General features: G+C 39.7%; 1 protein-coding gene across 3 annotated transcripts in view; it reads left to right on the top strand.

The window, feature by feature from the left end:
- nectin1b (nectin cell adhesion molecule 1b) overlaps window positions 1-14,067 on the top strand; it is a 214,762-nt gene extending 200,695 nt beyond the window's left edge. For 2 of the 3 annotated variants that reach the window (XM_052582557.1, XM_052582556.1), the window contains one exon: window positions 11,039-11,174. Coding sequence is in view for 1 of the 3 variants with exons in the window: in XM_052582553.1 (XP_052438513.1) it covers window positions 11,039-11,275 (237 nt within the window). In the remaining 2 variants the exon portion in view is untranslated. Of the gene's footprint in view, window positions 1-11,038 lie in introns of all 3 variants that reach the window. The other variant, XM_052582553.1, reaches the window with a different exon arrangement.
- The last annotated feature ends 636 nt before the right edge of the window (window positions 14,068-14,703 follow it).

The raw sequence follows: 14,703 nt of genomic DNA, 5'->3' as shown, positions 1-14,703 counted from the left end.
CCAGAAACTCATCTCTTCTTCTTTTAGATAATAGCAGCCGAGAGGAAGAAGAAAGAAAGAAAGAAAAATGCAGTTCTCTGGGGTAAAGTCTGAATGAGGCAGCCTCACTGTTAAAACAAGCAATTAATATCACAGCGTGGATTTCTCAGAGGACCACCGCTGCAAACACTGCTGAGCAGGAACATCGTAAAACAAGAACAAAATAACTCAACAAAAGACTTGGCAGCCTTTCTTAGATGAGAATGTAAAGTTTGAGCGCAAAATCAACAAATGGAATTGCTAAATCATTGTTAGCTGCTACAAAGTGTTTCCACATAGAGAGAAGTGACACGCTGTGGATCATCAAAACAAAAAGTATAAAACATAATATTAGCTATATACATTTATACAGTAAATCATTTTATGACATACAGTTTTTCAAATGCCATCAATAAATTATGATCCTGCCGAAGTTTGTTTTTCTAAAAGCTAAAAAGCAGTTCAGATCAAAGCATGTTATTTTCTTTCTATTTATAGTTTAATATTGCACTGTAAACAAATGTCAGGTTCACACAGCATGAGGACTGATGCTAGGCGCAGACTGCATGGTGAAAATAATCATTTCTTTCCGTGGAAGAAAAAAAAAATACTTGATAATAAAATAGTCAAAAAATAGAATTCAAAGCTATTTGATATTTTTAAATGCATTTTTTTTTATTAAATATTAATAATACAACAAGGCAATTTGAATATTATATATATATATATATATATATATATATATATATATATATATATATATATATATATATATATATATATTGATTTTTCAATATTTCATTTATTTATTTATTTTTGGCACTAAATAATCTGAAATAGCACTGAATAATACGTCCAACTAACAATTCACTCTTTCCCTTTATTCAGCATAAACATGCTTTCACTGTGAAATTAGGTTTATTATGCAGTGCACCTGATCACAAAACTCATAAAGCTGATTTTACCTGTGTTAGGGAAAGCGTGTGCTAAATGACATTTTGTTTAGACGACTAAATGTGTGTGTACTTTGTATATTAATAATGGAGGTAGTAATTTATCAAATGATGACTGAATGATGGAGAACAGCGTCATAGTATGTCAGATCACAGTAGTCTCTAAAATATTGGTCTCCAAACTGTGATGTGCAAATAGCTTTTAGCCCTTATTTTTGGTGGAAGTTTGCGCTGGATTTGCATAATTCCTTTAGTGAATTAAGTGCTGCAACAACACAGACTGCATGCGCTATAAACAGTACCATCAGCATTGTTCATGGTGAAAGTGCTTTTAATATTAAATTTGATTCTTAGAATACATTAAGAAGTCATGGAGTTCCTCTTTTACTTTGTCTGCTGAGGTGCATTTTTTTCTAATTGCTTAAATGATACAATTACATTCGCTTTGAATTGCAATTTCCAAGTGTTTTTATTTTCCATTAGTACTGATTAACATTAATGAGATTCAGTAGCATTTGTAATGTCATTCAAGCTCAAATGTGGCCTTTAAAAATGACAATTACCTCTTCAGCGTATTCCTCAAGAATGGCTTTAGCCAGTTGACCCTCATTACCATAATGATTAATGACTGACATTCCAATATCTGTCATTAGAGACCAAACATGTTTTTATCTCTTATCCCCGTCTGAGCTGTGATGATTTAAAGTCTCAGATGGCAGACTTTCTTGCAGGAGATCTCGCAGCAGATTCTGAGTATTGTGCATTGAGCTTTACGAGCTCACTCACTTATGTGTGTCTCATTGCTTTTTTCTTTGTGAATCTTGCTTCAGTCATCTTGTTAGTCTTTCCTTTGTGTGTGTGAAAGATTTCGCTGAAGAACAAAAGAAAAAAAGCATGAGAAACAAAGAAGAAAAAAAAGTGTGATTTGTTTTTATAGACCAATTAAAATTAAAGACAAGTCCTAACAGATTTCATGACCTTATCAGAAAGATGCTTGTAAAAAATACTGGTGAAGAGAACATTTGCTGTACATTTCAACATACCTTACCTTAAAAAGATGCTAATAAAATATTTTAAAAGAATACACTTAAGTCCAAACTGAATGAGCAAATGTCAAACTTGTCATTCACAATTAAATTAAACTAACAAAAATGTCCAAAGGGTCGCACAAGGGTTAACACACTGAGTGAAGCAGAAATCTTGATCACAGTTAAAGTGCAATTTATCATAAAGCATTATTGAACATGATCAGAATGCTAGCTGTGATTGGCAACTTAAAAAATAATAAATAAAATAGCAGTGAGAGAGTCGTATACTTCCCTATAATTGAACTGACTCCATATGTATGATGTTGATAAATTAGTTCCTTCTTCTCTTTATTTAGTCATTATCCTTCCTTAACTTCTTGGTCTTTTGTACTTTACTATAATTTCATTTTCAAAATTGATTTAAATTTACTTCAGCATATACCAGCATACTGTCTATAAACTTAATTTTCTCTTCCCTGTGAGAGTGTACTTGTCTGAGTGTTGGTTTTGTCTGTTTAAACATGCACTGCAGTGACCTTTCCAGCAGGGTGGGCGGCTCTGTGAGTGAGGTAACCAGTAATTAACCTGCCAGCGGAGAGAGACGTGAATATTGGTGAATGTGTAGCGAGGATCCAGTGGGTAATCCAGGGTGGGGATGTGTCCTTGCTATTGAGCCGAAGAACAGATGTTCTGAGATGAGAGATGGCTAATGATAACACTAACTTAATTGCTAAGGTGTTATACTGTGGTTCAGTGAGATGGTGGGTGCATACTGTAAAACTGCACCGTGAAAAAGTGATGAAGTTTCTTTTGGAAATCTGTGGAGATGATGATCCACACATTCCTGTTATGTAATTCATGGCTTTGGAACTGTGTGTGTCATACTATGCAGTGGAATTTCTACAAGATCTGAAATGCTTGTCACACACACACACACACACACACCATAGTTAATGAGAAAATCATGTTTTCATAGTAAATAACTATGACGATCCATGTGGATTCAATTTTTCTTTAGCTCCTATTATCATATACCGAGACAATTCCTAGTAAGTCACAAGAGATTTGAGAGCAGTGTAATCAATTATCAACATATTTCAACATATGTTTTCATCATGTTCACTTTAAAAATATAAAATAATTAAAAAAAAAATATTTGAGGATAAATTTTGCAGATGTCCAGAAATACATATTGCCTCTGGTGGTCATTGTTAAGACACTATTATTTCTGATCATATTTAGGATTAAGTAATTATTTTTATGTTTTTTATGATAATTTTATTTAATCATACTTGTTAACTCTTGTTATACTCTTGTTAACTAGATTTCTCACTGTCAAAACATACCTTTTTGATATTTAAAATCAGTCGACCATCTGTCATGTTAACATTTCTAATAGTTGGGAGAAAGAGGAAGAAAAAGTGGTGATGATGTGATGCATGTTAAGAATGCATGGTTGTTCCTATGCAATTCTGGAAAAGTTTAGAAGTACAGACAAAAAAGTTGTCAAAATGATCCCTGTTCATGAATTTTTTTTTTTTTTTCAGAATAAAAAAATAAATAAAATAAATAATAAAAAAAAAAAATATATATATATATATATATATATATATATCTTCACGGAGTAATCCAAAGGATATACAACGTTAATCTAGGGCTTCAACATGTTTTCTAATTGGCTGTACAGTGTAGATTCAATACAACCATGCATAGTCAGAGCATAGTCCTCTTTGGAGACCAGTTAAAGGAAAAATAGAGGCATGTTTTACATTGTCAAAGGAGCACTCAGAACGACTGACAGATAAACTCTGGATTCCACCTATTTTAAATGGGGTAAAAAGAAAAAAAGAAAAGAAGGTCCATTTCAATCAGTACATATTATTAGAAAGCATTTTCAATCAGCATTGTAACTGGCTTTATGTAGAGCCACTAGAGAGGCCAGAAGGTCAACGTCCTTGTCTAAAGATAGTGAAATAATTGCTTTGGCCAATTCCAAAGCTCTGGAACGTGGCAAAGCTGTGATGAGGGAATCATTACATTGTCAAAAGAGATAAAAGAAGCCTATTTAGGTCAAATTCCCCAAGGTGGACTATCAGAGAGAACCCTACTCGCCTACTTCACTGTTGAAGGTATTGGGAAAAAGAAATAAAGAAAAGGACTTCTTATTCGGCCAGTGATTTTCATTTAGATTAGTGCTGCATTTTATGCAGGAGTGAAGTGGCTCTCTGAATCTCATACTGTCTGTGAGGAAGGTGTTGTCAAAATGGTTCACCTCCTCCATATGTAGACATTTTAATACTTACGCTTGTTAAGAAAACACAGATTTTTTTAAAAGCTGTTGTTTTTGTGCCTGTGCATATGTTTAGCAATACCAGAGTTCAAAAAAACACTTCAAATCGAGGTTTAGTTACACTGTGTTTGGTAGCTTATTAGTTCAGCTAACATTAAAGCTTAAAAAAATGTCTCTGTTTAATTTCCCAGAGGCAGCAAATGAACCCCTTAGTTCTTATCTCAGCACTGTAAATGGGTATAAACATCATTTTTATTCCTCCGCATCCCCTTTTTTTCTATCTAAAGTTTTTTTTTTTTTTTTTTTTAATACATTATTTATTTATTTATTTACCAGAGGTGCTTTAGAATCAGTTCTATGGGTGTCCAATTCGAATTCATTTTGAGGGGGGGGGTTGGGAGTTAAATATAAAATTAAATATATTTTATGTTCCATGCAAGCAAAAAAGCCATAAGGCTTTGGAACAACATGAGAGTCTGTAAGCAAAAATTATCTGTAGATTACTGATTTAATTATTCTTTTAAGTTCAGGTCTCCCCTGCTGGGTGCATCTTATGTATTATCAAACAAATGCTAATTGGAGACTCTGAGGTAAAGTAGCTGTTGTCACTGCTGAGAAAACATAGAGATTTTTGAACTGTCTGTAACTTTATGCACCAGATCACTTGAAATCCTTGTGTAACTAACTGAAGTAGCTGTAATGATGGCTTTCTGTTCTTCTGAAAACTAAGCCATATTAAGTTATGTTTTATTTAATCAAGAACATCTTGAGTAAATATCATCTTAGTGATTAAAAGGGTCATTTACTTTACATAGTTTCCAAGCTCTTTGTGCAGAGATAATATGCTTTCCATGTTACTTATAATCTTACATAATAATCTTACACATTATTACAACATAAAAAAAGCTATGACACAGTCCTGTTTCATCTGATAGATGTCTTTATGTGCACACAAAGATGTCTGTGACATCTGATGAATGTGTGAGCAGATTCCTTCACACATCCATCTGTCCATTTCCGCTTTGAACTCTGGTTCCACCTGTCATCTGAACCTTTTGTGTCCAGCTTGCGTCTTTAACTGTCAGCTCTGAGAAAAAAAGATGGCCCAGTGGTGAGCCCTGGGGTACATTGTTCAATTTTTATTTTGAAATTGTTGCTCCTTCCGTTACTATACTGCTCACAGAGTTGGAATCATCATTGTCGTAGACGTAAAGATGCTTGGGGACTCTGCGTAAGTCACCTTTCCATTCCACTTTTATTGTATTCATTCTATCTGACCCAATTTACACCTGATGTTAACATTTGTCAAATCACAATTGGCTTGCACTAAATACAGGTATAAATGGGGTCCAAAACATTTTGTGATCCAGTAACTCACCATGCTAATAAAGCCAATATTGATTTCACTGTTCGCAATACCAGGTGTAAATATGGCCTTTCTTTCTGTCTGTCTCATTCTCTTTTGCATACTGCATTTTGTTCATTTCACTTTACATTATGTTGTATTCCAGTCCTTTATTTATTTTATTTTGTCATCTCTGTAACTCCTGGCTTTAACAAGCAATTACCAAGTACTTATTGTAGAAAGCTAAGATTACAATAGCCATAGTCAACACATTAGATTGTTTTCCAGGATCTGTCAAATTGTATTAGAATGGGCTACCTGCCTCACTGATCGTCAAGCTAAGAAAATGTGTTCTATTTCCAGTTTAACTGCACATATGAACAAGCTGTTTGTGTGAGACTATTGTGTTTCCATTCCACACTGGACTTACTGTAGCATTAGTGGCTTTAGGCATGGGAACTGCAAACTAATGAACTTCATACTGTATATAGTAAAACGTACTCGGTTACGAACGTAACCTCGGTTCCCTGAGATACGGAACGAGTACTGCGTATGGGGAAAAGCTCCTTTTTTCCTCGATACTGAAGCCTTTTTTCAATAACGCAGTGCAACTGCACTGCCATTGGTTTAATCTGTAAACTTTTTTAAACCAATGACAGCGCTGCGTAGCTGCGCAAGCCTGTGGCAATGCAGCGCGCCAAAGCCCGGCAGAATGGGCGGGGCGAATGGCTATATAAGCAGGCAATCGCCAGAGGAAATCAGGTCATATGACTGAAGCGACGACACTGAACCCGCAGCCTCGTGGCACGGCATATAACGCAGTACTCATTCCGTATCTCAGGGAACCGAGGTTACGTTCGTAACCGAGTTCGTTCCCTTTCGATACTTCACTCATACTGCGTATGGAGAACAAATTCAACCGCGCCGTGCCACGGAAGGGAACGACAAGACTTATCTTGAACACCCTGGGGTCCAGAGGATAAGCGAGAGGGCCAGAGCCATCGAACCCTTGACGCTACACTGCTAAGAGGGAGCTAGCTCCCTGGAGGCGGTATGATGGCGGAGTCCGCTAGAGGCCGTCGTATCAAACCGAAAGAACCCGAGCATGCAAGGTCGGGATATCCAAGTTATAGAATCTGACAAAAGTGGACGGCAAGGACAAGCCAGCCACCTCACAGATGTTCTTGATAGAGACACCACTAGACCAGGCCCATGAAGAGGCCATCCCTCTAGTAGAGTGGGCTCTTACTCCTATGGGGCACTCAAGGCCCATAGAGGAGTAACATAGAGCGATAGATTCAACTATCCAACGCGAGAGGCGTTGCTTTGAGACCGAAGACCCCTTGGTGCGGCCACCAAAGCAGACAGAAAGCTGGTCAGATTGCCTGAACGGCTGTGACCGCTCAATGTGTATCCTCAAAGCCCTCACTGGGCAGAGTAAATCCAGCTCCCGCTCACCTGACAATGGAGGCAGAGCTGAGAGGGAAATTACCTGTGCTCTGAATGGCGTCGAGAGCACTTTAGGTACGTAGCCATGCTTGGGTTTTAAAATGACCTTAGAGTCATTGGGCCCAAACTCAAGGCATGCAGGGCTCACCGAGAGGGCCTGCAAATCGCCAACACGCTTGACCGATGCTAGAGCAAGTAGCAGAGCGGTTTTGAGCGTTAGGGGCCGAAGGTCAGCTGACTGCAGCGGTTCAAAGGGAGGTCCTTTGAGTGCTCCAAGGAGCGTGTGAAGGTCCCAAGTGGGAACGGTGAGAGGACGTGGGGGCTTCAACCACCTAGCACCTCTCAAGAAACGCACAATGAGGCTGTTTCGACCCACTGATTGGCCAGCAATAGGAGCATGAAATGCTGCGATGGCTGCTACGTAAACCTTGAGCGTGGAAGGGGTGAGACCCTTTTCTAGACGCTCTTGGAGAAATGACAGTATCGGAGATACGTCACACTCAACAGGGACTTTGTTTTGTGCTAAGCACCAGTCAACAAAGACTGACCATTTCTGGGCATAGAGGCATCTTGTAGACGGGGCTCTTGCCTGAGCAATGGTGTGTAGCACGTCCCCGGGGAGGCTCAGAGGCTCCCATCGAGGGACCATACATGCAGAGCCCAGAGTTCTGGCTGTGGATGCCAGATTGTCCTGTTCGCCTGAGAGAGGAGGTCCCGCCTCAGGGGGATCGGCCATGGGGCTTTCATGGAAAGCCTGAAAAGCTCCAAGGACCAAACTTGGCTCCTTCAGAGTGTGGCCACTAGGAGGACTCTGTGCCCGTCTTCCCTGACTCGTCTGATGACCTGAGGGATCAGAGCGATCGGGGGAAAAGTATAAAGAAGGAGGCTGGGCAAGTTGTGGGCCAGCGCATCTGTTTCCTTTGAAAAATAAGTTGGGCAATGAGAGTTGCTTTCTGAGGCGAAGAGGTCGACCTCTGCCTTCCCGAAAATCTCCCAGATTTTGAGAACCGTCTGGGGATGGAGCATCCACTCGTCCGAGGGGACATTGCTCCGTGAAAGCATGTCGGCTCCCAGATTCGTCTTGCCAGGTATGTGTGTCGCCTTGAGCGATCGCAACCTGGGTAATGCCCATTCCAAGAGGCGCTTTGCCAGTGCACAGAGGCCTGGAACACTTGCAATATGGCCATGGTGTGTAGTGCTGAAGTGGCTTGGCCCGCAGAAGTGTAGGCTTTGCCAGCCATGGCAGAGGTCGTCCTGCAGGGCTTGGAAGGAAGGGCTCTCTTGTTTTTCCACCCCACTGCCACGGGGGGACAGAGGTGAGCAGCCACGGCCTCGTCCAGGGGCAGCAATTGCTCATAGCCCTTCTCCTGAGAGCCATCTACTGAGCTGAGAGCTGCAGAGGAAGTGCGTAGGCGGGCCGAGTAGGGGGCGCGCCACGACTTTGTCAGTTCATCATGAACCTCAGGGAAGAACGGGGCAGAGCGCTGGCGGGGGGCCTGGCGGCGTCCTGGCGGCGTCCTGGCAGGTACCACTCGTCCAGCCTGCTGCGTGTCGGCTCTTCAGGGGGGGGCCCACTCCAGATGGAGTTGCTCAACGGCATTGGAGAGGATGCTGAGAAGCTCGGCATCCATCCCAGCTCTGGCATCGATTGGCTCCAGTAACGGCAAGTGGGCGGGGTCAGAATCACGGCCCAGTCCTCCGTTTCAGAAGCCACGAGTGACATGGAGTCTTCAAGCGGCTCGTCCTCCGATACGCCAAAAGAGACAAGGTCGCTCGCTTCAGCCGAGGGACGCTGCTCTGTGCGTGAGAAGAGGACAGGGGATGGCTCTCTCATTGGAGAGGGTGAGGCACGCGTGCGCTGAGCCGGCGTGAGCTCACCCAAATCCGGGCGCTGAGCCCCTCTTCCCCGCTGTCTTTACCTGGCCGGCTCGCGGGAGGAAAAAGACGGGGGGGGCGCGAGGGGCGGGATTGCTTTCATGAAAGAAAGCAATCCGCGAGCGCAGAGAGGCGAGACTCATGCTCTCACAAAAGCAGCATGAAGTCTCAGTGAGTGCAGCCTCAGCGTGGGGTTTTCCCAGGCAGAAAACACACTCACCATGGCCGTCGTCATCATGCAGAGGGGCTCTGCATGTGCCACAGCTGTGGCGCGACATGGCTGCCGCCGTTAAAACGGCATTAGAAACGCTCTTTTGGAGCGGTGAAAACAGCTGGAAAAAGCTCTTTTGTGATCGCCGGATGGCGGCAGGAGATCGCTGAGAAGCGGCCGGAAGCGAGAAGCGGGCGGCGCGAGATCGGCGCTAAGAGCGGCTGTCTGCGAGAACGCCGGCGCTGCAGGCGGTCGGCAGTCTCAGCTGGTCCGCTGCGGTGCCTCTTCAACGGCGAGAGCTCGTTCCAGGCGAAGGCGTTCAGCAAAGATCCAGCGAAGTGAAGTCGTCGCTGAAGGAGTAAGATCTGATTTCCTCTGGCGATTGCCTGCTTATATAGCCATTCGCCCCGCCCATTCTGGCGGGCTTTGGCGCGCTGCATCGCCACAGGCTCGCGCAGCTACGCAGCGCTGTCATTGGTTTAAAAAAGTTTACAGATTAAACCAATGGCAGTGCAGTTGCACTGCGTTATTGAAAAAAGGCTTCTGTATCGAGGAAAAAAGGAGCTTTTCCCCATACGCAATATGAGTGAAGTATCGAAAGGGAACTTATTAAGCTGTATATTGGTGGGAAATATAGCTAATATTTTGATGTGTATCCTCCAGGTATATTCATATAGTTTTATATGTTTTAGTGTATTTTTTTTTTTTTCTGAGTATTTTGCTTTTGACTTTACACTCACACAGTCATAAGACATTAAACAAATCAAATGACTTGCATAAGTTACACACCTTCATGTCTTTCCAACACCATAAGACTCCCATTCATCTTTGAAACACAAGTGAAAATGTTTTAATAAAACCTGTGAATATGTATTAATAAAACCTGAGAGATTTCTGTTCCAGCACTGAATGCCTGTTCCATTTCAAAATGCTCACACACCAAAAGTCATTCACAAAGTCATTGTAAAGTAATTCACATGATGAACACATGCAATATAGAGCACATCAAATATGGTAAACAAAGCTCAACTGCACTTGCTTTGCGAAATAATATTTATGTATATTTGATGTGCTATATAAAATATGCGTTGAGCAATGCTTTTATATGTATAAAAGCCTCAATTAAATCTGTTCAAATACAAAATATATAAAGCAATAGTGTCTCTTTAGAAGACTTGGATTAAACCCATAAACTGTATAAAAGCATGGACGTAGTGTCCGTGAAACAACTGTAGAGACCTGAAGAGCGTTTTTGAAGCTCAGAGTGAGTGGAGCAGACCGTCGCCAGTGTGGCAGCGCGTCACCATTTGTAACTCCTGGATAATGTTCGCTGAAACCAGGCCCACCTATATCGACGGCGGTGACAGCAGTGGCAATCCACCTGTCACTCAAGTGGCCACACCCTTAATTACTACGAAATTTAAAGCTTAATATAATTTTTACTGTTACTGTATAGAACAATACACCCCCTCACAGTTGTCATGAAGGGCAAAATTAGCTATTTAGACCAAAAATCACTTTTTGTAACAGGTTGTAAACAGATTTTTATTTATTTTTTTGCTGTAAAGTTGGCCATTTTGACATGGGGAGTCTATAAGACTGAATCCCTTTTGCTGCCAGCCTCTTTCGGCAAGTTTAAGTCACTATGTAGGCTTCACAAGAGAGAGCAGAATGTTGCCGCTCGATTAAACCGCTGTTTATTTGGATTATTCTGACAATGTCTTTTATGATCTTTTTAAAACATTACATTTGGACCTTCAATAAAACTTCTCAGATTATATATATATTCTATAAAAATATGAAAGGCCTTTACAGTGTCATTTATCATTGTGTCTTCCACTGGTTGCTCTAATTTTCTTGTTTCCACAGAACTCTGGGAACAAAGAGCTACCGAACCCAGCTGACTATGTGAGCCACCATCTTCCGGGCAACCAGGAACAATTTAATGAACCTCCACCTCCTTCTGCTTACCCCCCTGTAACTTTCCTTCCCCAGAACCCTTACACCCAGCACCCTTCTAATGCCCCCATGTACACCTTCCAGCCAAACGCGGCACCTCCCACCCCCCTACCCCCATTTAATTACCCCAAAGAGCAGTCAGTCTAAACCCATGGCCATCCCCTTACAGGATAGCTATTACGCGTCACACCAGGAGAGAACAACACTTCCTTCCTCGTTACTGTTGTCCTGTGCTGGCCACATCAGGATGCGGGCGGTCTCTCGGAACAATGAATAAAAGTGTCAGTAGTTTGTGGACCTGAAACCGTGTGTGTTGTGCACTGCATGTTTCACTATGAGGCTGTGGTTAGAACCCCGTCTTGTGCTGTAAATATAGAAACACCGCACCACAACTCTACCCCCTCCCTCCCTCCCTCCCCTCACAACAGCACACCTCACTTCTCCTGAACACAGGGTATCAGCCTTCGCTCTGCCTAAACCTCTCTTAGATCTTCCCCTCCTTTATTTAATTCTGCCAAGTGTCTGACCATTGACAGTGTTTCAAGAAATTGTCACCCAAAAGGGAAAGTTCGGTCATTATTTATCCACTCTCATGTGATTTCAAAGCGTATGCAGATTTTTTTTTTTTTTTTTCCAAGAGCATAGAAGATTATTTTTAATAACCTTCTCGCAACTCTTTTCCAATAAATGTTTCAAGGTAATTATGTCTGTCAGGTTCCAAAAAGGAAAAAAATATATATATTTATTGCCATCAGTTAAGCTTTTTTGTGTGTGTGTGTGTGTGTGTGTGTGATTTTTTAAATGTTCTTCATACTAAGTAAAAGTGGATCTTTTAAGTAAAGTTCTTTGGGAACCAAAAATGGTTCTTCTGTAGGATTGCTTTGAAAACCGATTTTAGGGTGGATGGAAAATAACTGCTTTATTTAAGTTTAAGAGTTTTCTTTTTGGTGTACCTGTTAAAACATAACCTCATACAGATTTGCAATTGCATGAGGTCAAGTATGTAATGACAGAACTGTTTCTTTGTCATTGTGTCACCTTTTTTCTTTTTTTTTTTCTTTTTTCTTTTTTCTTTCAGTGAGTTTTGTTTTATCGCTTGTTACACATTTGTATGTTGCTCTTTTATTCTTCAGATTATATTTGCTTGCTTCTTGTTGTACATGCTTGAGTTGAGTGACTGTTAAAATGTAAAAATTTGATTTATCTATTGACATTTTGTCAAAATTACGACATGGCACAACACCCCTACAGTGATTCTGCTAAAACAACATTACATGGGTAAATAGGCAGTGCCCATTTTTTCTCAAAGATATCCAATTAGTACCAAATATCAATCAAATATTGTCATTATAATCTAAAAAGTGAATGTTCCCTCTGCTCTACATGAGAAAAAAATAAAAAATAAAATAAAGAGCTCTATTTCACTTCCTCTCATAAGATAGCATCCGATACAATGCCACAAGTGAAACGCTTCAGTTTAGATGGCATAAACAATTTCATCTCATTTTTCTTGTAGTTACCAAAGAAATAGAGCATACCATATTTTCATCCACACAAATGTTTACATTTGGTATAATTAAAGATTCAGAGAGATAAACAGATACTTTTCATCAGGAAACTCATTCACATTTAAAGCGATCCAGATAAGCACAACTCTCATGTATCAATTTTTTTTTTTGAAATCTTGTTAAAAGATAACGTGTTTTATTTCCGTTGCTGCTGTATTCATAAATGTAGGTTGTCCTTGAAAATGCATGCGTTTCCATACAGTTTTATTTTCATCATCTCTTTTTCTTAATCCTACTATTAATGTTCCATTTTGTCTCACTGGTTGGCCTACACAAAACCTTTTCAGGGACAATCCACAACTTTCTTCCTCATTAAGCTATTTTTGAAAGAAAAGCATATGTTGATGTATTTTTTTAGAGAATGATCCTAAATATGCGCTTACCATCTAGAACATATTCAGCGTCATATTCAGTCCTGAACCATTACGAAGAGCCAATGCAAATCACTGCTGCCCTCTTTACAACCTCAACCAGACCTCTTTAAAGAATGAGATCATCTGACAAGAATGACGCTCATGTTGTTAAGCCATGTCAAATGTACATGCTGGAAAAGAAGAAAAAAAATGTGCTCAATGTTTGTGGTCAATGTAAAAGTTACAAGTGATTAAAGAGAAACCCTTAGAGTTGTTGAGAATTGGTTTTAAAAATGTATTTTGCAGTGGTTTGTGGGATAGGTTACAATATGTGAAGCTATCTACTGTGCACACCTTTATGTCTGGCATTGATTTTTATCTGTGTACTAGTGTAGCATTAGAATCATCTGTTGTTCCTGGTCACATTGCTGGAAAGAAATACCTGTCCTCCATGTTATTGCTGCCACATGTATTATTATTATTATTATTATTATTCACTGAAAAATGCATCATTTGCCACTAGTTGATTTTTCTTTGTTGTCATACTGCCTCAGATAATGTGAAATTGTAAATTGTTTTTCTTCTGTTCTGAAATTGCAATATTAATTTACTTTATTTCTATGTTCGCAGTCCTGCCGAATTTGTTTTTTTTACATGTGAGCTGTAGGTTGTTGTTAATATTTTTAACACATACGACGTATACATTCTATCTTCATGTATGTAAAGGAAAATCATTACCCGAGTCATCGTGAACACATGAACTCAATCATTGTATGTGTCACTGCTAGTTATTTTTCCATATGTGAAGCATTATGACTTTTTTGTCTTTTTTTACATGGGGATTATGTGTGGTGTAAAAATTTACTCTATGTACCAGACGTGTGAAAAAAAAAAAAAAAAAATCTCATGCAAATGAACATTAAATCTCACAAAAAAAAGTGTTTGTATTGAAATATATTTATTGCAGTCTCTGAAACATGATGTGCTAAACTAAATATTTTTTAAATCAATTCGTTTCCATAACAGCTAGTTGAATAATTGTCTTGAAACTATGTTGGTTCTTTGATCACCTGACCTTGAAAACAGCTCGATGGAACCCAGCAACTGTTTAAAAGCAGAGCTATTTTTATCTTCCACAGCATTTTATTATTATTATTAATAATAAAAATAATAATGCATGCCTTATATTGACTTGAAAACAACAGCAGTATTAAAATAAATATGTATTGACTGTTCTTGAATGTCTTGTAAGGACTTCTGGTAACACTTCTGCATAATGAATCTTAGAAATTCTTTTGTCTTTTTTTTTTTTTTTTTTTTTTTTTTTTACGGTACAATGAAATGAGATGTCTAAATAAACTGATTTACTCAAATAAATTAGACTTGAGAGAGAGCATTTTAGGGTCAGGTTATTAAGAACGCCTTAACTTGCATCTTCTGTTATTCTACACTGAAGCAATGCTTGTTTTCCAGACGAGCACATAGATCTCATGATTAAATGGAACTTGAGTGCGTCATTAGAGAGCTGTGATATCTAAATAAGCTGAACAAAGCTTAAATGTTTGCCAATAGCCTGGTTCCAAGCCTGTATCTTCAAGAGTTTGTCTCCCTGACATAAAAAATACTGTTTATTTGAATATTAAATTGAAAATAC

The sequence above is a fragment of the Carassius gibelio genome, chromosome B18 (genome assembly GCF_023724105.1).
Source record: "Carassius gibelio isolate Cgi1373 ecotype wild population from Czech Republic chromosome B18, carGib1.2-hapl.c, whole genome shotgun sequence".
Classification (NCBI taxonomy): domain Eukaryota; kingdom Metazoa; phylum Chordata; class Actinopteri; order Cypriniformes; family Cyprinidae; genus Carassius; species Carassius gibelio.
The sequence above is the reverse complement of the archived record's forward strand: the minus strand, read 5'-3'. Positions and strand labels throughout refer to the sequence as shown.